We start from the raw sequence: 26,942 nt of genomic DNA on the forward strand, positions 1-26,942 counted from the left end.
ATCCCTGATCTGTTTCTCACTTAAGTCTACAGATCCATAAAATATACGAAGGTAAAAATCAAAATTTTACAATGCGACTTAAGCCCAAAACGTGACAAAACCAAGATGGATTCACCTGCCGGAAGTCACCTGTTGTAACGGCCTTGAAAGGTCAAGTTACGGATTTTTGACATTTACCTCGTTGGGTCATGGTCAAGTGGCTGACTGAATGTTCAAACAGAAAAGACCTTTTTGCCGTGAGCAAAAGATTGAGCGTTTTAAATTAAACATTACTATTATAAATGAAATTTATTTATTATTTTAAATGATTATTATTATTTTCTATGGCTGATTTTATTTATTTATTTAATATTTGAAAAATAAAAAGTGAACCATAACAGGGGTTTTAAATAAATATACCTTTTACTAAGAGCAAATTTTTTCATTAAATTTACTTGTACATAATTAGAAAATTATCAGGTTATCGACTTTAAACAAAACTAAAAAAAATTATTTTTGAGGTTTTATCTTTTCATTAGTTTCATGAGAACTAATTTGATTTGTTTATGACCAATTAATAACAAATTAATAACTCTAAAATATTGACCTACAGAGGTGGAACAAATAATAAAACACATGTAACCTTGAATTTTAACACTGAACAATTATCATTATAGTATCATTCTTTTTGCCTTTATATCTATGCGGGGTCTTCCCTAATTACATTTTTTCCACAAGTTTCTATTTTAAGTCATATCTGTGGCGACACGCTTCAATTACTATTTTGCTAATTTTAATTTTTAATAACTTTTTCAAAATGAAATAATACGTCGCATTTTAAAATTCACAAACCATATGCATAAAGGGTTTGTTAAATTTTAAGAAACGAAATATATCAGTATTCAGATAAAATGCCTTCTCAGCTTTTAAAACACCAGATGTTGATGGCCTGTTCAGTTTATGTATGGGAAACGCAAATTCCATAATATATTACGGGACGATAAAGGGCCAGCCTCCTTTGTCAATAAATCAGTCTTCAACTTCTTTAAAAACCACAGAAATATAAAACTAATGTTTTTAGTTCAGCCACAGCAGTCTGACACCAACCCTCGTCCCGCAAAGAATAACAAACCCTCTTACGAGATATAAACACGCCTTTTTAACCAAAAATAAATAAATATATTATTGTTCGTTGTCTTACACTTATGTATTTTAATTGCATTTAATTGTTTCCGTAAACCACCAACGGAACATATCAATATCAATTCCTTTTACTGACATATCTTGCCTAAGCGTCTCCCCCAGGTCTTCTTTGGTCGTTCTCTGCTACCCGTAGCAGGAAATTGTAAATCAGCTATTCTTGGTATTGGGTGATTAACATCACGACGCACGTTGAACATGTCCGATCGACCTTAACCTATGCTTTGTCATTTTGGCATGAATTGGTGCCACTTCTAGACTTCCCTCTACATCATAGCTGGTCTTATGGCAGTTCTTTGTGTCTTTCTGACACTCCTCACACCAGTTCATCCATCCCACCCTAATTTTACTACATATATCTGTAGACTTTCCTCTGCATTATAGCTGATCTTATGACAGTTTGCTTCGGTTTCATAGTAATCTTTCTGTCACACCATATACCACTGGTTTCCTTCCACTTCATCCATCCCGTCCTAATTCTACTATATATCTCCATGTATTTCCCTATTAATCTGTAATATCGATTGTGGGTAGTTTTCAAAATCATTTCACCATCCAAAGTTATCATGTCATTTGTAGTAACTAAATCTTTGAACGAACATTCCAAATTTTATGTTTTGTCCTCTCTCCCTCTCTCTTGTCGCTTCCCCATTACTGAGGATCGTGATTTCTTCCAATATTCCTAACAATGTTTCTCCATTGGTCTCTATCTTCAGCTGCTCTAAGAGCTTCGCAGAATGAGTTTCCAGCTGAATGCTTTATCTAGTTGGTGATCGTCCTCTTGATCTTCTCCCCGGAACGTTTCCAGAAACAATTAATCTCCAAACTGTCACCTCTGCGAACCACGTGACCAAAGAATTGCAGAATTCGTTGCAGACATATTGTGGACAGCCTTTTTTAATATTGAGTTGGTTTAGAATGAAAACGTTTGTCCTATGATCTGTCCAAGGTATGCGCAGCATTCTTCTCCAGCACCACATCTCAAAGACATCAATTTTTGGCGCTCGCATGCGCGAAGAGTCCAAGTCTCTGCTCCGTATAGAAATATTGAGAATACAAGGGCATTCACCCAGAGATATGTCAACAATAGATCAGGCTAGGGATATGCCAATCAATGCATCGGGGTGTAACGCCAATATCAAGTACGGTGGTCTAGCTATCTTTGTCTGTCGTGCGAGTGTGAGCGTATCTACCAAGAGGTGGGAGTAATGGAACGACACAGACACAGCGGTAGCGGCCATCATATGCTAGAGTCTAGAGAGAGAAAGCTAAGCGCCGGTAGATAGAGATAGATAGACCACCGACCCGAACTGCTGCGCGTTACGCTATTTTTCGGACCTGGCCTAATCTTTTGGGTTATATCTATGCATTCACCAGTCTCATCTCGATATTTTGAGAGATCGATCTCTCTTTCCAAACTTTAGTTAGGCGACTCATCGCATTTTTTGCCATACCAATTAATACGTCTTCGAACTTCTGCTTCACAGTTACTACTAAGTTTTGTCCTACTAAGTTTTAAATATTTTTCCTGATGTGCTTTTCTCCACTGTTCCAGTTTTGGCTCTAAATCCCTTTCAGTATTTTGTACTAACACAGGGAATGTTACTCTGTAGTTTAGGTTCTTTCATGGTCGAACATTCTAAAATTACCAATTTATGTATTCTACAAATTATGAATTACCTAGCTATATTGGTAATACATAAATAATGGCAAGAGTTGATTAATTTATTTTGGCTAAGGGCATAGGCGCAAAATGTCACTCCAATGTGTTTTAAATGCATTAATTTTTTTCGAATCCTGAGAAAACTGACGAGTCAGTCAACTGCTCGCATCACTTAAAAATGGTTCGGTGATACCGTACCATGACCAAAATTTATATGTTTGTAACGTGTAAGTGGTTGTTCTTACTGTCTTATTATTTATTTTTAAATAAAATCCAGTAATCAAAGAAGTAATATTTCATCATCCGGAGTTGCACAGCAGACCAATGTTCGTAATGCAAACACCTACAACCCGAAGTAGCCGGTACTTTTTTATATACTTTGACCATTAGCTCTGATGATGACACATATGTCGAAAGCGCTTAGCTAAGGAAATTAAATATTTTTACACACTTTAATATACTTCTTTTTTCACTTTCCTCATTCATTCAAGTGTGTACATAAGTTATCAGTCTTTCAACAATTTTTATTTCTTCTTCTACTTCTAGTTCCATGACCGTTATCGATCGTTGGATATTATGTTGGCTACGTTGGTTGGCTACCATATTCGCGATCGTGACTTTATTGACAACAGCTCTGAATAATGATGTAGTAGATTTCCATACCATTGCCTTAGATTTTTCAGCTATTATGTTGTTCTTCCGCCAGGACCACGTTTACCTTGGATCTTTCCCTGAATGATCAGATGTAAAAGATCATATTTTCAGGGTGTCTCATAATGTGAAAGAAGTGTTACAGCTTGCGTCGCTTTATTATATTGACCTATTGTGTTCTATTTGTTTGTGTTGTTTGGTTCTATTTGAAACATAAAAACTATGCACTACTTTTTACATATATGAATTGATGTCTATCTTTTAGGTGGTTGGATTCCTCACTCTCAATCATGGAGCAAGGAGTTAGAGAACATGACACACTGTGCTTAAAATTCAAGTTCTACTCCTTCTATGACTTAAATCCTAAATACGATGCTGCAAGGATCAATCAAATCTTTGAACAAGCCAAATGGCAATTGTTGAACGAAGAAATTGATTGTACAGAGGAAGAAATGTTGTTGTTCGCCGCATTACAGGTAAATATAAATCAATTTCTTCTATTTACTTTTCTTTTTCAGCTGGTTACTTACCAACAGCACCGCTACCGCCGGTAGATCGTGCGCAGATAACATATTCGTGATGCAACAAGTAATAGAGAAAGGAAAAGCAAGAAATCTGTCTACTCACCTAACATTTATTGATCTGGAAAAAGGCTACGACAAGGTACCTTTAAATAAACTCTTTGAAATTTTGACGACATAGGCATAAGTGAAGCATATGTGCGAGCAATTCAAAATATGCATCAAAACCCGAAAAGCTGTCTTAGACAGGGAAAATCTATGTCGAAACCATTCCCTGTTACAAAAGGGTTAAGGCAAGGGTGCTGCGTATCGCCAACACTATTTAAAATAGACATCTAGAAAGCTCTGGAGCAATGGAGGAAAACAGTTGCTGAGATGGGAATAATGATTAAAGAAAACTGCTTAACAACTTTTTTTTTCTGATGACCAAGTAATTCTGGCCAACGATAAACATGATATGGATTATATGCTAAGAAAGTTACAGATCGAATATGAAAAATGGGGACTATGTATGAACATGGAGAAAACGGAATATTTGAGAATAGGAGAGGAAACCGAAGATCCGGAACTAGAGTTAAGAAGTATAAGAAAATGTAAGGAATATAGATATTTAGGAAGCATAATACCGGAAGAAGGAACTACAAAAAGAGACATACAGCATAGGATACAGCAAGGAAGGAAAGCAACTCGTATTTTAAATGGTCTACTATGATCTAACAAGGTGAATCTGGACACAAAATTAACAATCTACAGAACAATTGTGGAACCTATTATAACTTATGGAGCAGAGTGTTGGCAACTCACAGGAAAGGAAAGAAAAAATATAGAAGTAGCGGAGATGGATTACTTACGTAGAGCATGCAGGGTATCTAGATTAGAACACGTACCAAAAGAGGAAATAAGACGACGGACAAAGAGTGTATATTCCACGGTTGACCATATAGAAACAAAGAAATTGCTATGGTATGATCATGTTATGAGGATGTCAGAGGAAAGATGGCCAAAAAGAGCATTAAAATACACACCCATAAATAGAAGAAGAAAAGGAAGGCCTACAGAAATATGGAAGAAAGGCATAGAACAGTCTATGGCAGATAGAGCTATTGAAGAAAACGAATGGGTGGATAGAAAACGATAGCGAGCGAAATGTGGGATGCGGAGGAGACCGTAGGAACCCCACTGCTTATATATATATATATATATATATATATATATATATATATATATATATATATATATACATACTTACCAACATCGGAGGGAATATTAAAGCTGGGATCCAGCAGAATGTGGCGTGACCAAGAGACATAGAAAATATGTATGTAATAAAAACTAAAGAAGGGAATCAACGCAATGAAATAGCGTTATTTCCCTCAAAATTTGTGATTTACTATCCTTTCGCTAGATAGAGCTATGAACAACTGCAGGATAGATTCTCGATACAGAATGCTCATACATAATATTTACAAAAAAGCTACAATGAAAATACAAATAGATGAGAAAACCAAAGTTATATCAATCGACAGAGGAGTTCGCCAGGGAGACATTATTTCACCGAAGCTATTCACACTGGGGCTGGAAGACGTGTTCAAAGACATTAACTGGGTAGATAAAGGAATAACTGTTAATGGAAGAAAACTGAGTCATTTGAGATATGCTGACGACATTGTAATATTCGCTACAAGTTTTGAAGAATTGAAGACCATGATGCCGCAACTATTTCAAGCTTCGGAAAAAGTAGGTCTTAAGGTAAACTTGGAAAAAACAAAAATAATGACGAATGCACCTAACATTAGAAAAATAACGTTGAATGACATAAATTTAGACACAGTAAGCGAATACATCTACCTAGGACAGATAATGAAAGTTAACAAAGAAAATCAAACTGCCGAAATTACCAGAAGAATAAGGTTGGAATGGGGAGGATTTGGAAAACTGAGTTGGATCTTGAAAAACACTAAAATAGAACAATATTTGAAAACCAGAGTTTACGATCAGTGTATCCTCCCTCTACTTACGTATGGTTTACAGACATGGACACTCACCAAGGCCAATATGGATAAGATAGTAAAATCATAGAGAGCGATGGAAAGATCAATGCTCGGGGTGAAGCTTACAGACACAGACAAGAAAACAAATAAATGGAATTAAAATGGAGCTTCGCAGGACACAATGCCTGACTGAAGAATATATGAAACCACGAACTACAACAATGGAGACCATGGTTAGGAAGGAGAAGAAGAGGAAGGCCACAGAGATGGGCTGATAACATTAAGAAGATTGGAGGACACAACTGGAAACAAGTGGCGCAGATTAGAAAACACTGGATTGAACTGGGGGAGGTCTATGTCCAAAGTTGGATTCCTTAAGGCTGAAGAAGTAGATCCTTGGGCTAGGACCGAACCTTCTATTTATGGCCGGCGTGGATCGGAGCAAAGTCTCCCATCGTTTATCGGTATAGAATACGGTGCAAAGGAAATCAGCCAACACGGGTGGTATACCCTTGATACTCTATTGGTCACGTTCCTTCGAAACGGTTCGACCGAATTTATCAAAAAGGAAATATTTATTACGTATATCTATTAGAATGAATGATGAATGAAACTATTTTTCATAGATCGACGAAAACTCTCGCATTCGCTGACGATATCGTTATAGTGGGCAGAAGTATGAGAGAAATAGGACTTGTGGTAAACGAGAAAAAAACCAAGTACTTATATGTTGGTTTCTAGAAACTCCCGAAATATCAACAGAGAATTTGCTTTGAGCAAGTCAAGAAGTTTACAACATATCTGGATCGTTAGTAAACTCAATAAACACGACAAGGGACGAAATAAAAAGACACATAACAATAGAAAACAGAACTGTTCACGGTCTCCAGAAACATTTAAAAAATAAAAATATAAAACGGGCAGTTAAGCTCAATATATACAAGACAGGTTTTGATATACATATTGTGTTGAAACGTGGACCTTATCTCAAAATGATGAAAGACTTCTTGCTATTTTTGAGAAAAAAATTCTTAGAAAGATTTTTGGGCCGTAAATCAAAATGGGCTATGGTGTCGAAGATACCACTTTAAACTGTCACACACCCCAGTTATAGACCGATCCAGATATTGTGAAATTCGTTGTCAGATCACAAATATACTAAGAAATTAACATTTTTAAAACCAGAGGGCGACCACGAAGAAGATATATTGATGATGTGGAAGAAGACCTAAAGATTCTAGGGGTCAGAAGATAGAGGGACGTTGCGAGGAATCGACAGGTGTGGCGACTTCTTTGCGAGCATGCCAAGATCCACAATGGTTTGTCGAGCCACTTATGATGATGATGAAATATTTATTAACTTCAGAGTAACGTTGGGCGCCAACTGTGCTCTTTTTCTTTTTTACTATTATATATTTTCTATTTTTCTTTGCCGACGTAAACTGGTGACGAGTGCCACGCCACACTCCATCGGATGTCGGCTTAAGAAATAAATTGAAATTTAATTTCAACAGCATTTAGTCTAAGAGCTAGTGAACCCTCCGACTAATGGTCTTCCTGTAAGGCTAGAAATTTGTATAGTGATAATTCATAGCACACCAAGGCTAAAAACCATGACCTGGCAGGCATCAGCCCTGCACGTGTATCTACCAGGTGAATCTAAAAGTGCATACTTTAGGGGAAAAATAAACTTTCTCCTGTAAAGTTTAAATTTAAGTATGTGTTTGAGTAAGTCATTTAGAAGAAATGTGTACAATGACAGGCGATTCTGAAGAGCATAAGACATTGCCAGGCGAGGGGAAAGATTAGGGGTTTTTCTTAAAATTATTTTTTTTGCATCGAATACAGTTTTTTTAGGTTTTTTGAATCATTCCAAACAGAAAAGGTCTTCAGTGATTTTTCTCTTAGGTTAATAGTTTTTGTTATATAAGCGATTAAAAATTTTGAAAATGGTGAAATCAGCCATTTTTAACCCTAAATCGGACATTTAACTAAAAATTTCAATGTTGCCAAGTTAGGTAGCTATTCATTAAACATTGACTGATGAAATCCCGAAGAGTTTTTTGCAATACAATATCGAAAACCCCTTTTGTTTTTTAATTGCTAATCAAGCGGGCGCGACACTGTAGTATAAGTGAGGACGTTTGGGTTTGCATACATTCATTATCTCGAGAATGGACAAATTTGAAGAGAAATCTCAGACAGGTCGATTTTTATTTTTAAATTAGGACTTTTTGGCATATTTATATATATATAATATTAGTGACGTCATCCATTTGGGCGTGATGACGTAATCGAAGGTTTTTTTAAATGAGAGTAGGGGTTGTGTGATAGCTCATTTTAAAGGTTATTTAATTCTCTATTCAGTAATATAAATGTTAACATAATTATTTATACAGGGTGTACAAAAAATTTTTTTCTTCTTTTTGTCTAAATTAATTTAATAAAATTTTTTTTGTACACACTCTATAAATAATTATGTTAATGTTTATATTACTGAATAGAAACCTTTCAAATGAGCTATCACACAACCCTTACTCTCATTTAAAAAAATCATCGATTACGTCATCACACCTAGATGGATGACGTCACTAGTATTAAATATATGCCAAAAAGTCCTAATTTAAGAATAAAAATCGACCTGTCTGAGGATTTCTCTTCAAATTTGCCCTTTCTCGAGATAATGAATTTATGCAAACTCACACGTCCTCACTTATACTACAGTGTCGCGTCCGCTTGATTAGCAATTAAAAAAACAAGGGGTTTTCGATATTGCATTGCAAAAAACTTCTAGATTTCATCAATCAATGTTTAAAGAATATCTACCTACCTTGGCAACATTGAAATTTTTAGTTAAATGTCCGATTTAGGGTGAAAAATGACCGATTTCGCAATTTTCAAAATTTTTAATCGATTATATAACAAAAACTATTAACCTAAGAAAAAAATCACTAAAGACCTTTTCTGTTTGGAATGATTCAAAAAACCTAATTTGTTCGATGCAAAAAAAAATAATTTTAGGAAAAACCCCTAATATTTCCCGTCGCCTGGCAAGGTCTTATGCTGTTCAGAATCGCCTGTCATTGTACACATTGACTGCGTTCACCAGATGCAAACACGTTCACAAATGTTTGCGCTTTGATTCTAAACTTGTTGACAGCGAGCTGAACGGTTGGTTGTTTAGGTTAAAATTTGACATTTTGCTTGCTTGGTTTGAACGTAACCTAAAATAAATTTTCTCAATAAATACGTTTTTGAATTTATTTTTTTTTATTAAAGGAAAAAAGAAAATTTATTTAATAGATAATAACGTAGCAGAATGTCTTCAGTAGCCTTTAATTTATATATAAAACCCTTATCAATATATTCTACAATATATAAAATTTAAATTCCCGCCATATTTTTTCAATATTCAACACGTTTGCAAAGTTCAACTTAAGAGGATCGGTACGTATTTTCGGCTGCAATGCTATTCAAATGGGGATTCATTTTTTTCGAATCCTGAGACGACTAATAAGTATTTTTGAAAAATTTAAACGCATAATGAAAGATTACGTTATTAGCGAGGGCCGAAAGTCCCTGAGAACTTCTATAATGTTTATTTTAATAAGTTACAGGGGTGAAAAACTAAGCGAAAATTTAGTGTGATTTTTAATTTCAAATATCTCATTCAAAATAAAATTTTTATTTATTCTAAGGGACTTTCGGCCCTCGGTAATAATTTAATCTTTCATTCTGCGTTAAAATTTTTCAAAAATATTTATTGGTTTTTTCAGGATTCGAAAAAAATTAACACAATGCCGTGGTAATATTTTCCAAATCTATCTTTGTCTTACAACGCACTCAGCCGAATATAATATTGTCAGCATATATTGTCAGTCAGACACTGACAATCAGTGACAATTTTAAATATTTGACATTGCATCGGGAATATTTTAAGTTATTGATTAAATATTATTGATATATAGTGTATTTGATAAATAATTGATTTAAGACGTGAACTTAATAAAAAGTTATTTATTGTGTATTATTTGTTCAAGATCCAAGCAGAGAATACATCAGGATAATATATTCTGTGATCCAAGTATTTTGTTGTTAAAGATGTTCAAAATTGTAAGCGTTCCATAACAATATATTATTGAAAAATTACTTTAACACTTTTCCTCTTTTCTCGATTGAGTATTAGTTTTTGTTGTACAAATAAATTATTATAATCACTGAATACATAGTTAGTGAAAAAATTATCGCATTTATTATTAACTGAATTAATAATTTGCAATTATAAAAATAACAGTTATCCAAGAACATTCAAAAGCCATCTCTTTAAATTAATGATGACATTTTCAAGTAGAATGACATTCTAGTAATGTTTACATATCCATACCAGTGTGCATTTTACTACACGTAATTTGCCGTGTAAAGACAGAAAAAGTAGGGATACATGTAAAATATTTGCGAATTATGTACCCATAGCCTTAAATATTTTATGTTTGCAAAAATGGCGACCGCTTTCCAAACATGTTTGACGTTAGCAAGTCGTTCAGAAGCATAAAGCGCAAACTGATTGCCAACGTTTGCATCTGGTGAACGCGCCCATTTCTTCTAAATGCTTACTCAAACACATACTTAAATTTAAACTTTACAGGAGAAAGTTTATTTTCCCCCTAAACTATGCACTTTTAGATTCACCTGGTAGATACACGTGCAGGGCTGATGCCTGCCAGGTCATGGTTTTTAGCCTTGGTGTGCTATGGCTTTACTGGAAGACCGTTAGTCGGAGGGTTCTTCGAGATTTAGATTTATGTTACACAGTTGTCTAGTAAAGATATTTCCTTTTCAGTTGCAAATTAAGTTACAAGCAAATCAACCGCAACCTGCTTTGGATAACGGAAGCGCTCCATCTCCTATAGAAGACGATATAGATGCCGCTTTGAATAATCTTCAGACAACTTTAGAGGGGTCCAGTCTTAATACTTACTCTAACGACATCACACAAGTGCCTGAATTGAGAGATCAACTTCGGTTCTTAAAGTACGTAAAAATAATTCTTAAGAGCACACAGTAGCAATCAACAGCTAGCAACAAACGCAGTCCAAGATTGCGAAAGTTCTGCGAACTTTCAAAAGTGAGGCAACAGTGCGTCGGTAATTCGACACTGACAGTGACGTTTATACTATCAAAAACAATAATTTTTATACACATAGGCGAGAAATGTTGCCAAGTCAGTGACGTTCGATTTCTTGTTATAAAAAAATCGATTTTTAGTAGTTCCAATGTGACACAAAATCTAGGCACGGGATAAAAAAGTTATTTGAAGAAAGTGTATTTTTTTTGTCTTTCTTAATGGCGGTACAGGTTCCTTTTTTCAATATTTTATTTAGTTGTGGAGTAATTTCCACATACTAACATATTTCTGAAATTGGGCTCTGTGCCGCCATTCTTTATTATATTACGAATATGTGTGCCAAATATCTCGACAAAATATTCAAAATTAGAGCCGCAATCTTGGAACGCGTTTGTTGCTACCTGTTGATCGCTACTGTTTGCTCTTAAGTCATTAAGATAATTTTAGACTGTTTAGTAACGGTGTTCCATGTAATATTTTAGGCCTAAGCGGTTTACTCTAAAGGCTTACAAGAAATACTGGTTCACTTGTCGAGACCTCCATCTCTTCATGTATAAAACTAGGGACGATATGCTCAGCTCCCAGAATCAAGTGTTCAAAACCAGTTTGAAGGGTTGCGAGGTCACTCCCGATGTGAACATTACACAAAACAAATATGTTATAAAACTGGAAGTACCTAGTCCTGAAGGAATGTCCGAAATGTATATACGCTGTGATGATGTAAGTATGATATCAGTGTATATAATAGGCATTGTTTAAAAAAGAGTTGGTAAGAGTTTAAAGAATAGTTGGTCAACGCAATAAATAAATTTGTTTAATTCTAACTGAGACAGTCATCAGACCAGATGTCACCACCATTTCTGTCAGGGTCGCAACGTCACGCGTAACTACGATAAATCCAAAATGCTTAGACACTAAGGCTGCACCTACATTGAATCCGTTTTTCTCCGATCAGATCAGATCAGATCCGACGTCGGAATAAAAAATAAACCCATAGTATTAAATGAGGGTGCCTACATTGGATCCGTTATTCTCCGATCAGATCAGATCCGACGTCGGAATAAAAAATAAACCCATAGTATTAAATGGGAGTGCCTACATAGGGCTTTTCATTCACAGTCATTTGTTTCGAGCTTCTGTCATATGTCGTATAATCCGTGTATATTAATATTATACACAGATTATACAACATTTGACAGAAGCTCGAAACAAATGACAATCGATGAAAAGCCCTATTGGATCCGTTTTTCTCCGATCCGAACAGATCAGATCCAATATCGGCCGACGTCGGGAGTAGCTTCTCCTGTTCTCATCGAGAAGTGTTTGGTTTCATTCCGGTTTTTGCACATAATTAATTGAATTTTTTGTTTTAATTATTTCATGAAATAAATCAACAATAAATAGTTTCCAAATCTTAAAATTTTGTAATAATGTATCTCTACAAGATAGATATTTTATAATGTTGTCTTGAATATAATGGTTACAAAATCTCTTTACAATACCTCTCGCACAGAATAGGAAACACCCTATTCTGTGCCTCTAGGTAAATAGTTTTATTGGGATGGATACTAGTTTGTAATAAATCAATACATTTTTTCTTTTCTCATGAATTATTTTACATTCTTGTGACGAAAAAATGGGAAATAGGATTTTAAATTTATCAGGATAGCTACGTAGATTTTTGTTTATATCAAATTCTCCTAAGGATCTGTGTTTATTAAATGTATGCATCCATCTACGTTTTTTTTCTGCGTCTTTTAAGAACGTTGTTTTCCAACAACAGCCAACAAATTAATAACACATCTTCATCATTGTCGGTGGTCGGAAGATTACTGAACCAATGTAGGCACCCTCGCCGGAAAACCGGTCTGATCGGATCTGATCTGATCGGAGAAATACGAATCCAATAGGGCTTTTCATCGATTGTCATTTGTTTCGAGCTTCTGTCATATGTTGTATAATCTGTGTATAAATTAATATACACGGATTATACGACATATGACAGAAGCTCGAAACAAATGACTGTGAATGAAAAGCCCTATGTAGGTGCCGCCTGTCGGATCGGATCGGATCTGATCTGATCTGATCGGATCGGAGAAAAACGGATCCAATGTAGGTGCGCACTAAGTTGGATACGATCCTATTCATAACACACCAACTCGCATACATATTAAGAAAAATACATATATGGAAGAATATATTTAGAAATTGAATTATTGATGTCATGCATCATATTAATGATATGTATAATATATAATTGCATGACATCATTAATTCAATTTCTATAAATATATTTCTTCTTCAAACGTCAAATAATGATGACATTACTTATCTAACTTGATCCTGTCAAAGTTTGATGTCTCCGCCGGCAGCAGTTTTTTTCCCATTTCTTTACGGCGGAGGGAAAAATGTTGTCATGGCAACAATATGAAACATGTCACAAAGCAACAATACAAATGTCATTAACAACAATTAAACATCATTTTTATTTATAGTAATATTAAAAGTACAATTAGTTAATGAGGCATTTTCAAAATTGAAACCGTGCAAAAATGTTCCCGACTCTTGATACGCATTGGTAATTGTTGATGATACTGATGGTCGAGCACAACTTTCAGCAATCATTCCCGATGTTGGCGAATCATGAGGGTTTAAAATTTTTTGAGCATTATCGTTCTTATTTCTTATTGAATCCTCTATATATCCTTCAGCAACCGTGCTTGATTTCCAGCCCCCATGTCGTTTGAGGCATTCTAGATTTCCGCCTCCATCAATTAAAAGTGTTGCTGAAGTTCGTCGTAAAGAGTGACCCGTGTATGCGCTTGCATCGTTTAAATTTAAATAACTAGCTACTTTTTGGGCTACTGCGCTGATCGAATGTATTCCCATGACGCTTCGGTAACACTTTCCATTTTGGTACTTGATAAAAAATCGGTTTTCTGTGAAATTTTCAGGCCGCAGTGATGCATACTTTTTATACAGTTTAATGTAGTTTTGACCAATTATCGTAAAAGATCTAATTTGTCGTGTTTTACTGTCTGGGATTTTGATAATTATTACATTTTCTTTATCCTCAATGTCCACAGTCTTCATTTTTACCATTTCGTCGCATCGACAGGCGCCGGTAACCCCAATTAACAAAACAATCTGAAATATTTTTATAATTTAGTAGAGTATACTACATGCTTTGCAATATAATTTTTTTTACCTTTAATCCTAAATACAACTTATCTGGCGCTTCAAACAAAAATTTATCAAACTCGTCTTTAGTGAAAACTTTAGACTTCTTTGCAGTATATCCTTCGCTTGTCTTTTTCAGAAAGGCACGTAACTTTAAAAATTTGCTTATATCCACATTTTTTCTAATAACTAACTCGGATTTTATCATAGAGTATCGTGACCACATTGTAGAAGATTTCCATTTATTTTCATTTTCCATTATATTAAAATATGCCAGTAAAACGTCTTCGGTAACTTGCCGTACTCCTCTTGTATCGCACCACTCTTGGAAGTGCTTGTACGCTAACCGATACTTTATTCCGGACTTGGAGGGCCCCAAACGTGCTACTGCATCATTAGCCGCGGACTCAATTTCGTTTAGGTTTTCCATTTTCGCACTAAATTTGGGCTTGCGGTTGCAATAACAATAAGCTGTCTTTAATAATTGCAAACAACTGTCAAACAACTGTAATCAGGGAGACGCAAATCCCACCGACGACTTAATTATTTTAATTTCTAACATCCAGACGACTTTGATAGTTGTCACAGTTAATTTCGAGTAAAAATAGCGTATGAATTGTACTATTTATGGTTGAAAATTGCTACGTTTGAAGAAAAAATAGTATACTTTATTCGGCAAAGAAACGACTTTTCTTGACTTGCCCTCTATTACGCGCCTCACTTCGTTCGGCGCGTAATATCGGGCGCGTCAAGAAAAGTCATGCTTCTCCGGCTCATAAAGTAATATACTATTTCCATCTATTTATTTTTCCTAATATGTATGCGAGTTGGTGTGTTATGAATATGATCGTATCCAACTTGGTGTCTATGCATTTTGGATTTATCGTAGTTGCGAGCCTGACATAAATGGTGGTGACATCTTGTGACTGCCTCAATTAAAATCGAACAAATTTGTTCATTGCGTTGACCAACTATTCTTTTTAAACAATGGCATAGGTTTGTTTTCATGTGTTTAAAAACGGAATTAATGGGAAAAGAAAAGTATTTTTAAAGTGTGTATTTATTAATTCTTAAAAAACAGCACATAGGACTTTCACAAAAAATTATTCACATTAAAACATATTTTGATCATGCTAAAGTTAAGAACCTACCATCTTAAGTAGAAGCAACCGGCAGCGGCAGATTCTCTGAAGATGGCTTTGTAAGCCGAAAACGCTCAGCTAGGAATTGATACATTTTACACACTTCAAAAATACTTTTCTTTCCCCATTCAGTCAGTTGTTATAAGTGTGTACAAAAACATATAATAATGTAAAATATAAAACATACATTTTTTTTATTAACATCCAAGATTTTTTACAATCTGTTTTACAATAAAAACAATAAGTAAAATTGTTTGTCTTTACAATGACAGAGAGATGTAAGGTCCAGTGACCAAAGCATCACGACACTAGCTTGTTTACCGGTGAGATGCGCACATACACTGATACGCGAGCACGAAAACTGAAACTGGCACAAAACACAATGGCTGGGCGCTATTGAAGGCGCAGCTTCCTCTGCTGTAGGCTCTGTCAGGATCGGTTAGGTAGGTCCACGCATCCCTTCAATCTCTTCGCTTGTTGGTTGTTGAGAAGATTGTGTGCTAGAAGATCTTCAATTAGTGCAACTCCTCTTTCTGTCTTATCATTTGTCGTCACGAAATTCTTCACCATCTTTTAAGCTGCCTTGAAACTTCCATCATCTTTCCATTCTGAAAAAACGGATCTCTTTTTAAAAAGTCATCAAGAAGTCCAAGCATGTTGAAGAGTTGTTTGGAATTTACAGTAAAAGCTTCTCCAGACCTTTGCTCTCCAAAAATGCACAAGATTTCATATCAGTAGGACGTTTTAGAGGGTGTTCAGCAGCTTGATTCTCCATAGCTGCAACCATTAATCTTTTAGATTCTGGAAGTATCCTGGCATCAAAAAGACTCATCGGAATGAGATGTTCAGATATATATCATAAGTGTTTTTGAAGTTTTTGGCTCGTTACGATGGCACTTCTTTGGTGCGGGTAGTTAAGGAGCTGTTTCCTAAGTCGAAATCATTGAATGGCGCTTCAATAGCTAATGGTGCTTGTATCTAGTCCCTCAAGTATGCGCTGACTGCGAAGAGCGCTGATTTACAATTCCCTTCAGCTCCGAAGCTGTGAACATTAATTGGCTGTGAAACAACCACATCTTTATAGCATAGATAACTTTAGACATCCATATCTATCTCGCCTCTGCATGGCTCTAGGATAATAGAAACGAACCCCTTTCTTTGGAAGCCAGTTCAAAAGTACTTTTGTCTATAATTGCCCAGCTGTCTTGAATCTTTCGAAAATACTTATTTGGAGGCAAGATGATCTACTACTCATTACCTCATCAAACACAGTTTGTGCCGTTTTCGTGGTCTGACAGTTCCAAATTTTTATCCTGTTCCACACTTAAAACTTCCCCTGTTCCAGTGTTCCCATATATCAAAGTTAGTCCGACTAGACACCCTTAAGCTATTAACAAATTTTCAGCTTGCTATTAATCAACTTTTTTTTCATACGCGGGATCCAGATCTAATTGTTTATAACTTTAAAACAGTGCTGAGACCGCTTAAATAATCCTATTTTAATTCTGTAAAGTGTATTAGATAGGTAGAGAACCTTTTTATATGTAAAAAAATTATCAAACTTCTAAATGGTTTACTTTTTGTTCAGAAAGTTTTTAAAAAATTTGAACTTTTTTAAAAAAATTTAGATTGTAGAATTATTATGCAAAATCTATTAGGTCGATTTTAATGAAATTTGGTGGACGATTTAAGTATGTTGTAAGAATTTTCTAAGCGAATTATGAAGGTTCTAAGTGCAACCAAAGTGGTTGAAAAACATTGAATAAAAACAGTCTTTTTTGTCCCCTTATTTTGTATTTATTGCTATTTTGCAGAAAGGATAATAATTTAAGACATTTTAAACCAGTCGTATGTTATACAAAATTCAATTATCTTTATTTTCTTTCTCTACGACTTTCTTCCAAAATGAATCGTTTTAAAGTTATAAGCAATGAAAGTAGAAAAAAATCGATATTTTTCGAAATTTTTAAATATTTAAATTTTTTTATTAATGTTCCGGGCATATTTGAGAAGGAGCATAAATCAATTATAATTATTGAAGTTGTCACCTAACTTTATCTGCAAAAATTCGAATGCCACCTCTCACATCCACCTCAAAACAGATCCGCCCTGGTCTAGTGTAGCAACCAACAAAATCATCATAGCCAGAATGATCGCCAACGTTCGGAACTGACAGACGCCCTAAGAAGAAGAAGAAGCGTGTATTTCGTCTTCTCTTTTCGAAGACGCATACTACCTGACTACTTAATATAATGGACCATTTTTTATTTTAGGAAACCCAATACGCAAGATGGATGGCTTGCTGTAGATTAGCAGCGAAGGGTAGATCTTTAGCTGATAGTTCTTATGAAACCGAAAAGAAGACCATATTGGATTTCCTCCACTTACAGAGGCCTTCAGAGCAACCAGTTCTGAATCCTAATGGCTTGGATCTGCAGATAGAGGATTACATTGCTCCTAAATATCTGAAGAAGTCTAGAGGAAAGGTAAGAACGTATTTTAATTTATTACAACTGAAGTATTTTGGTGGACTTTTAGCAGCCATCATGTCAGTGAACTACCCTGTAAAGAGTGTTTAAAATTTAATGAAAAAACCTTTGTAAAAGGTATACAATTTTTTTAAATCCCTTTAAGGGCTATATCACAGAACGTTTTCGATTTTTAACAAAATCATCATCAGTGTTAAGAACAGGTTAATTGCAAGCTGAGCCACCAAAGAAATACCAGAGTGAACCCTTTAAATTGGTATGAAAATATGTTATAATCGCATATTTGCTTAAAATTCCATAGGATGGATAATATTTATAAAGAATTAGGCCCTTGGGCACAGTAAGACTCTTCCATCACGTTGTTTGCAAAGCAAGTAGATGTTAGTCTAGTAGAACTAAGCATGTTGTCACCTAAACTCTGCCATGTAAAGTCAGCCATATCTTTAACTGTTCCAATCAGTATGGTTGATGTCAGATGATGCCAGGTGTTAATCTGGAAATATTTTTAACATCCTTTAAAAATCTTATAATATAATGTAACCTTAACAATTTTAAACAACTCTAGGGGTTTTTTCCGTATATTTTGGTGGCTTAAAACATGTAAACCTATGATAACACTGATGATGGAGTATTGATTCCGAAAACGTGTTATTGTGACATAACCCTTTTTAGGGATTTTAATATATACCTTTTACAAGATAAGGTTTTTATTTTTTTATCTAGTGAAAATTCAGGATTGGACAAAAAACTGGAGAATCGAAGTCAACGAAGTAAAATCAGTGCAGGTTACATTTACCCAATGTAGAGGCACAGTTATGTACTAAACAGCCAAAATCTGCCTTATTCTGACAGCGGTAAGTATTTAGGGATGCACTTGGACAAAGGACGGACCTGGAACAAACAACACATTTTCAACAAAAGAAAATAACTTGGCTTGAAACTCAGCAAATACTATTGGCTATTGGGACGGCAGTCAAAACTTAGCTTGAAAAACAAATTTTTGGTTTATAAAGTAGCCTTAAAACCAATATGGACCTATGGTGTACAACTATGGGGTACGGCCGCAAACTCAAACAGAGATGAAGTAAAGAAACACAGACTTACTCACAATCATTTAATAATACTTCGACGACCGGTTTCGATCTCTACACTATTCCGATAATCTTCAGGTCCGCGTTACAAGTAGTTAAATGGTACAATTAAAGAAAGCCAGAGTTAGAACATTGTCTGGTTGTATCAAATTGCAAATAGAAAGCCCAAACATTTTGAAAGGTATGCAACTGTTGACATTTCAGAACAACAAACTGGACATACGTATGCACACATATGAGAAACAGGTACTCATAAGCACGCTTACGTACATAGATGCATGCGGTTTATGACTATTTGTTAAATTAAGTTTTAAAATTATTAAAAATTTCTAAAAAACTATATAATTTTGATCCACTTACATGCCGTTACAAGGGATGCTTTGTAAGTTCATCGATAACGTGTTTAAACGTCCAGATTATGCTAATAGGATAGCTAGGTGAGGGACTGGGTAAGCGGACATGCTTCGTAGATCAAAACACAGTGAATTGGAATGGATCCTGAAGGCAGATGTGTGATGTGAAACAGAGACAGATGTATTAGTTATGAGAAAGACAACGTTCGGGTGGGAATGTTTATAAATGCAGCTAAGATGTAAATTGACTTATTGTAAACACTTGTACGATTGTGAAGGTCTTTGCTCTTAGGTGTTTTGAGCTATGGGCAGAGGTCGAAGAAAGGAAAATGACAAATAGGAATAAATTTCAAGTTTGTATTGTTCCCGGTCACAGGACTACGGGATGTCAGTTAGTTTGTATCATTGTAGGTGCCTAACACTAGGAAATCTATGAAATGTAGAGAACTATAAGAAAATTAATTAGATAAAAAGAATGTCGAATTAAAATTGGTTGAAAAACTGTAGAATATTAAAGGTGATCTGAGAAAGGAAGGGGTTTGTTTAAGCTATTGTATGTGTATGTTCAGATAGAAATATTGAATATTTTTATTTCTATTCAATATTTCTTTCTGAACATACACTATCATACAATAGTTTAAACAAACCCCTTCCTTTCTCAGATCACCTTTAATATTCTACAGTTTTTCAACCAATTTTAATTTGACATTATTTTTATCTAATTAATTTTCTTATAGTTCTCTACATTTCATAGATTTCCTAGTGTTAGGCACCTACAATGATACAAACTAGCTGACATCCCGTAGTTCTGTGACCGGGAACAATGCAAACTTGAAATTTATTCCTATTTGTCATTTTCCTTACTTCGACCTCTGCCCATAGCTCAAAACACCTAAGAGCAAAGACCTTCACAATCGTACAAGTGTTTACAATAAGTCAATTTACACCTTAGCTGCATTTATGAACATTCCCACCCGAACGATGTCTTTCTCATAACTAATACATCTGTCTCTGTTTCACATAACACATCTGCCTTCAGGGTCCATTCCAATTCACTGTGTTTTGACCTACGAAGCATGTCCGCTTACCCAGTCCCTCACCTATTAGCTATCCTATTAGCATAATTTGGACGTTTAAACATGTTATCGATGAACTTACAAAGCATCCCTTGTAACGGCATGTAAGTGGATCAAAATTATATAGTTTTTTAGTTTTTTAGAAATTTTTAATAATTTTAAAACTTAACTTAATTTAACAAATAGTCATAAACCGCATGATTGTGAGTAAGTCTGTGTTTCTTTACTTCATTTAAAAAGAACTCACATATGCAACCCATTCAACATTCAAACAGAGATATTGGAACGCTTTCAGTCGAAGGTACTACGGACCATAACAAATGCACCTTGGTGTATACCAAACAGAGAAATCCGAGACGATCTCCAAGTAGCCACAGTTAAGGAAATAGTAAGTGAATACAGCAGTCGATATTTGGTAAAATTCCCCAAACCACTTGTTTGGGTGGGAAAACCACCCAAACAATCTTGCACTAAACTTGCTAGATAATAGTGAGTAAACTCGGAGACTGAAGAAGCACAAACCATTGGAGTTACCACATAGGTTCTAAGCAGCAGTGAAGTGAAGTGCAGTGAAGTACTTAGCGTTAAAGGCACATTTCAACAATCAAAGAGACTAGTGGAGTTTTTGTTATCACTGGATAACAATTCCGAATTTATACATACACCCTTTTGCACAAACAAAAAACATGCTTATAATTTTGTTTTGCTTATAATTTTGTCATGCTTATAACATTGTTTTTTATTTTAGTTGACTCAGAGAATCCTAGAAGCCCATGCCAACGTTAAGGATCTCAGCCTTATCGACGCCAAAATGAACTACATTAAAGCCTGGCAACTCCTCCCAGAATTCGGAATCAGCCTGTTCGTCGTTAAGTTCATGAACTCCAAGAAGGAAGAACTATTAGGAGTCGGCTACAACCGCATTATGAAGATGGACATCAACACAGGAGACCACCAAAAGACGTGGAGATTTAACACGATGAAAGCCTGGAACGTCAACTGGGAACACAAACACATGATGGTCCAATTTGAAGAAGAAAACATAATTTTTAGTTGCTTATCGGCAGATTGCAAGGTCATCCATGAGTTTATCGGAGGGTACATATTCTTGTCGACTCGGTCGAAAGATGCCAGCCAAACGCTTAACGAGGAGTTATTCCATAAATTAACAGGGGGGTGGTCGTAGATTATAAAAATTAGTGCCTTTAATGAAATGTGTCAATTAATATTTTTAGAGCACGCTTCTCTCAGTAGATCTTCTTATTATTAAGATTATTGAATCTCTTACAATACAATAAGTTGTCAATGATATACCACACAATAAGTATAGGTGCCAAATAGTCTATTACGTCGGTTTATAGATATTTTTCATTTTAGAAATGATAGATTAACAAACCAAATATTTTAAAACGGTTGACGTGTCTTTAAGATTCAATAAAGTTTCAACTTGCATGTTTCAGTTCCATAATTAGGTCTTCCATCTTATTATATTATCACTACTATTATTGATCCTGGGCACAAGTTTTGTCACATACGTGCCACTGTATGGGTAAAAGGAGTACAGAAATTGAGTGCTATTTTGTGCAACGTAAAAATTAACCCAAGGGGGTGTCTGAATTTACCATTTAATGACGAATAAATGGATGAACTGCTTTCCAGATGTTCCACACTAAAGTTGTCATAGGAAACCATGGCATTAAGGGAAATGCCATATTGCCAGAAATTAAGAAAACCATATTATAGCTCCTCAACAATAAAATCACACAACCTTCTAACTCCAGTCCTTTTCTCATGGCGGACAAACGAAATTGTTCGCCCGCTAGAGGACCAATATCTCTAGAAGGACAGGACAGATCTCGTTAGAGGAATCTGGCATCATGGCAGTGTAAATAAACATTTAGATTATGCTTATTCTCTTGGCAGATTTTAAGACGCAGTTCTCGAAGTGGTAAATACAATTCTTATGAAAGTTATATACAGATTGGACAAAAAAATGCTAAAATTTTAGTATTAACGTTAATTAATCGGAGCAAAAAGCATTTTCAGGACAAATATTTTCCAACACTATTTATATAGTTTACTATACTGAAAAGTATTTTCGACTTACACCGTTAAAATGTATTTTTTGTATTTTTAAAAAAGAATTTGTTATCTTCTAATAAGACGATCTATTGTAATTTTTGTGTAAGATTAAAACATTAATAAACTTAATTCAAGTTAATAGTTTTAATAATAATTGACCCAGATTTGCTTACTTTGGAATTGTTTTATATGTTGATTTTTGTAAATAATATTGTCAGTATTTCGGACGAGTCGAGTGGAATTCAGTATGTTTTTTAATATATATAGCTGTAGAATCGACTATCGCATCAATATTTTTACATAATTATGATATATCAGTATGTAATAATTGTTGCATAAGCGCAGAAACAGACGAACCATTCTGCAGCGCTACTCTGTGGCGCCGCAAAGTAGCTTCCGATGATTAGCCGTAAATTGTTATGTAAATTAAACGTGCCATTCCAGACGAGCGATAGTGGCCAGCCACTATCGTCTGTTGACGTTAAAAAAATCGTTGGCGCTACAAAATCGCCTGTCTATGCCACTCCGTGGCGCCACAGAGTAGCGCTGCAGAGTGGCTCGTCTGTTTCGGGGCTAAGTCAGAGTTCGTAATGTTGAAGCCTGTTGAGACCGAAGAATTGTAGTTTAAAGTGTATAAAGATGTCTGACACCTGCGATTATTTCAAACGTTATATTTGCAGTTGTCATTTCGACTAATTTCGCTGGGGTACCCGTCTAGATTGGCCAATATAGGTACATAAAATATGTTAAAGTAAAAAAATATTTTATCTGTAATTAATTGGATGTGCCTTTAGAGCAAATGTAATGCCTTTTTATTTTACACTGTTTGGGTTGTAGTAAAATAAAAAAGGCGATCGAAATATTTCCAGATAGATAATATTTAACATACTTTATTGATACTGATTTTCAAATTTGTTATTCGCTTCAGTGGAAATTCAGTGGTTTCCAATTGATCAGCCACATCTTGGAACCTTTGTCCTAAGAGGCAGATATCGTTAGCGTATTCTAGATCGCTTAGGCGTGTAGTTAACATCCATTGTATCTCTCTTGTGTCGGAGTCTAGATTGGCAAAAGAGAGAACATAGTTACAGCTATGTTAAAAAGAAGCGGAGAAAGTACGCATCCCTGTCTGACTCCAGTAAGTACGTTAAATTCGTCACTGCTGATCCCATTGTTTGTCCCGCTGCATTTCGCCTCAGCATACAGTGCTTTTATAATGGAAATTATTTTTTGCGGGGGATGTTTCTTAGTTCTAAAATTTTCCATATAGCAGCATGAGATACGCTGTCAAAGGCACGCTAGAAATCGACAAAAACCATTATATAGGCGCGTGTTTCATTAAATCGATTGTTCCACTATCACTCTCACAGTATTAATGTGGTGTATGCAGGAGGATTCTGGTCTAAAGCCTGCTTGATTAGCTCGAAGTTCAACAGAGACGTTTAATTGTACCTGTACCTATAATTTTTTTTTCAAAAATGAAAGTTTTGCAATGCAGTAATGGACAGAGCTACAGTGTTACAACAATAGGGAAGTCTTGATTGATAATATAAAAATATATTGACAAACGAAAGTTTTACTTTTAATAGTAACAATATTAAAACTAAAACTTTACTAGAACTAATCTTATGGTTACACCATTCGTGCTAAGAAGGCCGAGAGAGATCTGTCAGGTTGCATCTCACTACCCGCCTGTCCAGCACGGTAAAATTCCAACAAAGATTAGTTCCCAATACTCAGAATAGGAATGGAACTAATAGACGGAGAGGCAGCGCTGAAAAATCTATTTGAATTTACTAAAGCTAAATTTTTCACAGTTGATTACTATGATTGTGTAAACAAACATACTGCGGTCGGTCAAGCAAAACGTAGAACAGGGGTTACTGAGAGGGTATCAAAGTTGCTTTCCTACGAAGGTAATTAAATCCATTTAATAAGGCTGAAAATCAGTACACACATTCTAAATTAAATATAAATAAAAGTTATTATAGTCGGTCAGCTGTATGACGGGACAGAGCCGGTCGGTCGTACCCAATGAATGTACAGCGTTATTCACAATATTTTGACCCCCTTGTAAACTGCTTTATTTACAGAATTAGAAAAAAATGTAAAACACAAAAGTTATTCGATTTTTTAATTATGATTTTTGACATATATATCGTACTAGTGACGTCATCCATCTGGGCGTGATGATGTAATCGACTATTTTTTTTAAATGAGAATAGGGGTCGTGTGCTAGCTCATTTGAAAGGTTATTCAATTCTCTATACAGTACTATAAACAATAAGATCATTATTTATACAGGGTGTCCAAAAATTTTTTTGAACTACAGTAGAGCGTCAATAATCCGAACTAATTGGTACAGGGGTAGTTCGGATTATCGAACATATGTTCAAAATATCCATACAAAGCTCATAAACATAGTACATATTATGTACATACGTTTTAGTTACAAGGCATAAAACAACTGCATAATAAACAAATATATTGTATGTATTTCTGCATAAACAAAACAAAAATCCGCGGTCATATTTTGCCCATATTGTCATCCAAAAATTCGGTCCGTGATCATATTTTTTAATTTTATAATTTTTTTTGCGTTCGGATTAGCGATCGTTCGGATTACCAGGGTTCGAATTATCGACGCTCTACTGTATTAATTAAACAATTAATTTAATTAAAAAAATTTTTTTGGACATCCTGTATAATTAATCATGTTAACGTATATATTACTGAATAGGGAATTGAATAACCTTTCAAATAAGCTAGCACTCGACCCCTATCCCATTTAAAAAAATAGTCGATTACGTCATCACGCCCAAATGGATGACGTCATTAGTACGATATATATGTCAAAAAATCATAATTTAAAAATTGAATAACTTTTGTATTTTACATTTTTTCTAGTTCTGTAAATAAAGCAGTTTACAAGGGGGTCAAAATATAGTGAATAACCCTGTACATTCACTGGGGCCGACCGACCGGCTCTGTCCCGTCATACAGCTGAACGACTATAATAACTTTTATTTATATTTAATTTAGAATGTGTGTACTGAATTTCAGCCTTGGTAAATGGATTTAATTACCTTCGTAGGAAAGCAACTTTGATACCCTCTCAGTAACCCCTGTTCTATGTTTCGCTTGACCGACCGCAGTATGTTTCTCTACACAATCACAGTAATCAACTGTGAAAAATCTAGCTTTAGTAAATTCAAAGAGATTTTTCAGCGCTGCCTCTTGGACTATAATAAAAATAATAAATAATCATTTCGTTGTGAAATGAAACAAGAGCCGTTTTATTTTAGTTAGTTTAGAGAGCGCCAAAAGCACTCTAACTACTTTCAACCCTTGTTAGGGTTTCTGCAGAGAGAGCAAATTGTGCGCTTTAATTGCTATTATTTATTAAAGATATATTGCTTTACACCGCCAAATAAAAATAGCCCATGAAACTAATGTGTCTTTTTTTGTAATACTATATTGAATTTGACTCGCTCGAGGTTAAAATCTTTTAATTGGATTATATTTATTGTAATATAATTGTAATGCTTATATATTTACACTGTCGAATTTGTTGCCTTTCATGTTATATATTACGTATATATTAATGTTACTAAATATTCTAGACACTATTTTTACCACGTTTATATTTTAACTTTTAAAAAATTACATGCAATACTATACAGTACATATACTATTTTATATAAATTGATTTATGTACAAAAGTTATTAATAAAGTATAACAGTTTAATGGTGTTTTATTTATTTTCATACAAAGATAGAAGGTTACTGCACGACTGCTTTCTTAGATGTGAGTCGAGCTTTTGATAAGGTTTGGTATGCTGGTCTACTCTTTAAATTAAAAAAATCACTCCCCCACACACTGTACATTATGGAATCCTACCCAACAGAAAGATATTTTACTGTGTGGTACGGACTAGTGATGTTAATTATAGTTACCGAGTATTCATTACAAATCGTTACTTTTGTATAAAGTAATCATTTACAGTATTCGTTACTTTGATTACTTTTGTATTTGAGTACCGGTAATCATATCGAGAATCGCATTTCTCAGTACATATTTTGTATTAATATTAGTAGGATACATTTATTACTATGATTATTTTTGTATTTGAGTACCGGTAATCATATCGAGAATCTCATTTCTCAGTATTTCGTATAAGTATAAGATCCGATAATATAACAACGACTAACGACCTTCACCGATCTACCTCGACAAATCGTATAGACATCTTCTGGGTGCATGCTTTGTTAAATGATATACCTCCCTCTGTTTCAGCTACTTCTCGGCGCCCTGTAAAACTCTTAATAGCCTTCGCCCTCCAAAACAGATAAAATTTTAGTTAACTGTACTGATACCGAACATTCGTGGAATACCGGT

At 34.8% G+C, this 26,942-nt stretch overlaps 1 protein-coding gene across 1 annotated transcript in view; it reads left to right on the top strand.

Annotated features, from left to right (window-relative positions):
- Positions 1 to 26,291, top strand: part of LOC114328617 (unc-112-related protein) — a 192,301-nt gene extending 166,010 nt beyond the window's left edge. The window contains exons 5-9 of the mRNA XM_028277509.2: positions 3,759 to 3,969; positions 10,846 to 11,036; positions 11,613 to 11,850; positions 17,726 to 17,938; positions 21,210 to 26,291. Coding sequence (XP_028133310.1) covers positions 3,759 to 3,969; positions 10,846 to 11,036; positions 11,613 to 11,850; positions 17,726 to 17,938; positions 21,210 to 21,647 — 1,291 coding nt within the window. The 3' untranslated portion in view covers positions 21,648 to 26,291. The remainder of the gene's footprint in view (positions 1 to 3,758; positions 3,970 to 10,845; positions 11,037 to 11,612; positions 11,851 to 17,725; positions 17,939 to 21,209) is intronic.
- Positions 26,292 to 26,942: the final 651 nt, after the last annotated feature.

This window comes from Diabrotica virgifera, chromosome 6 (genome assembly GCF_917563875.1).
Source record: "Diabrotica virgifera virgifera chromosome 6, PGI_DIABVI_V3a".
NCBI lineage: Eukaryota > Metazoa > Arthropoda > Insecta > Coleoptera > Chrysomelidae > Diabrotica > Diabrotica virgifera.